This window comes from Myotis davidii, unplaced genomic scaffold (assembly GCF_000327345.1).
Source record: "Myotis davidii unplaced genomic scaffold, ASM32734v1 scaffold575, whole genome shotgun sequence".
NCBI lineage: Eukaryota > Metazoa > Chordata > Mammalia > Chiroptera > Vespertilionidae > Myotis > Myotis davidii.
The window spans coordinates 2142607-2143391 of record NW_006290306.1 but is presented as its reverse complement, the minus strand read 5'-3'; the positions used below and the strand labels follow the sequence as shown (position 1 = coordinate 2143391).

The 785-nt window shown below is 57.6% G+C and overlaps 1 protein-coding gene across 1 annotated transcript in view; it reads right to left on the bottom strand.

The window, feature by feature from the left end:
- Positions 1-514, bottom strand: part of CDK5R2 (cyclin-dependent kinase 5, regulatory subunit 2 (p39)) — a 2103-nt gene extending 1589 nt beyond the window's left edge. The window contains exon 1 of the mRNA XM_006763432.1: positions 4-514. Within this exon, the coding sequence (XP_006763495.1) occupies positions 4-514 (511 nt within the window). The remainder of the gene's footprint in view (positions 1-3) is intronic.
- Between the last annotated feature and the right edge of the window lie 271 nt (positions 515-785).

Sequence of the window (785 nt, the reverse complement as noted above, 5' to 3'; positions counted from 1 at the left end):
AGCTGGCCCTGGCGGCCGAGGAGGAGACGGGGGTGGCGGGCGCACCCCCACTGGGTGGACCCCCGGCGCCGGCGGCGGCCTCGCCCTCATTCTTGAGGTCTTGAAAGACCTGCGTGAAGAAGTGGGGGTCGGCGTTGAGCCGCAGCATCTGCGGGCTGAGCCGCTGGATGAGGCGCAGGCAGCGTTGCCAGAAGCGCTCCTTGTCGGGCTCCACGAGGAAGGGCTTGAGCGGATAGGAGATCTCGTTGCCCATGTAGGAGTAGGCGAGGTAGAGGCAAGTGAGGAAGGCAGCCTGCAGCTCGGCGGCCGACGCCAGCTCATCCCCGCGCAGCGACTCGCGGCACAGCAGGTACACAAACACCAGGTTGGCAGGCGTAATGAAGGCCTGGTCTTGCCAGCCCTGCAGCAACAGCGAGCGGTCCACTCCGCGGAACCAGCCCACCAGCTCGCCGGGGCTCAGCTCCTTGAGGCGGTAGCAGCGTCGGCACACGAAGTCGCCCAGGCACTGATTCATCTATATCTTGAGGAAATCTGTAGAACAAATTGATTGTTTGACTCCCTCTTGGACTTTTTCTTATGGACTTTGACAGAGTCCTTGAGTAGAAAGGAGAAGAATAAAAGTTGATTCAGATCACGTTAACAGTGCAAAGGCCTTTTCCTACTTGCCATTACTCATTTGCTATTGATCCTCATTTCATGTGACCATCATCAGCCTTTGGCATAGTTGGTCACTCTAAACACACACACACACACACACAAACACACACACACACACACAAACACAC